At 44.9% G+C, this 385-nt stretch overlaps 1 protein-coding gene across 3 annotated transcripts in view; it reads right to left on the reverse strand.

Moving 5' to 3' along the window:
* Positions 1-385, reverse strand: part of LOC119593761 (cuticle protein AMP4-like) — a 14293-nt gene that overhangs the window by 9057 nt on the left and 4851 nt on the right. For 2 of the 3 annotated variants that reach the window (XM_037942777.1, XM_037942773.1), the window contains exon 1: positions 248-281. The exons of the other annotated variant lie outside the window; for it this stretch is intronic. In XM_037942777.1, the coding sequence (XP_037798705.1) occupies positions 248-256 (9 nt within the window). In that variant the 5' untranslated portion in view covers positions 257-281. Of the gene's footprint in view, positions 1-247; positions 282-385 lie in introns of those variants that run through there. 3 annotated transcript variants of the gene reach the window in all.

Below are 385 nucleotides of genomic sequence, written 5' to 3' on the forward strand. Positions count from 1 at the left end.
GCAGACATCTTGATAATAATTATTACTATCATTTCCTCCAGATAAAATTTCAACGCATCTTTGGAACAAGGGATTTCACGAAATGAAAAACCCATCACTCTCCTTCAACCAGGATACATGTCCCCTCCAAATCTACAAATTGTCGACTTCTTTTTCAAACTTCAACAAGTGTCAGAAGTTTCATATAAGCGTAAAGGAAACATGGGATATCGTTTCCCTTTCCTCCAGACTCTGGGCGGAGACTCACCAGCTGCATGTTGCTTGCGTGCTTGTGGGTCACTGGTGCTTTGGGGTGAACGCTCGAGCTGTATATATACCTACCTTCTCTTGCAGAGCGGGCGGGGCCGAGGAAGGGCGAAGGGTGTCATACGAGCATGTGTAATAA

This window comes from Penaeus monodon, chromosome 32 (assembly GCF_015228065.2).
Source record: "Penaeus monodon isolate SGIC_2016 chromosome 32, NSTDA_Pmon_1, whole genome shotgun sequence".
Classification (NCBI taxonomy): domain Eukaryota; kingdom Metazoa; phylum Arthropoda; class Malacostraca; order Decapoda; family Penaeidae; genus Penaeus; species Penaeus monodon.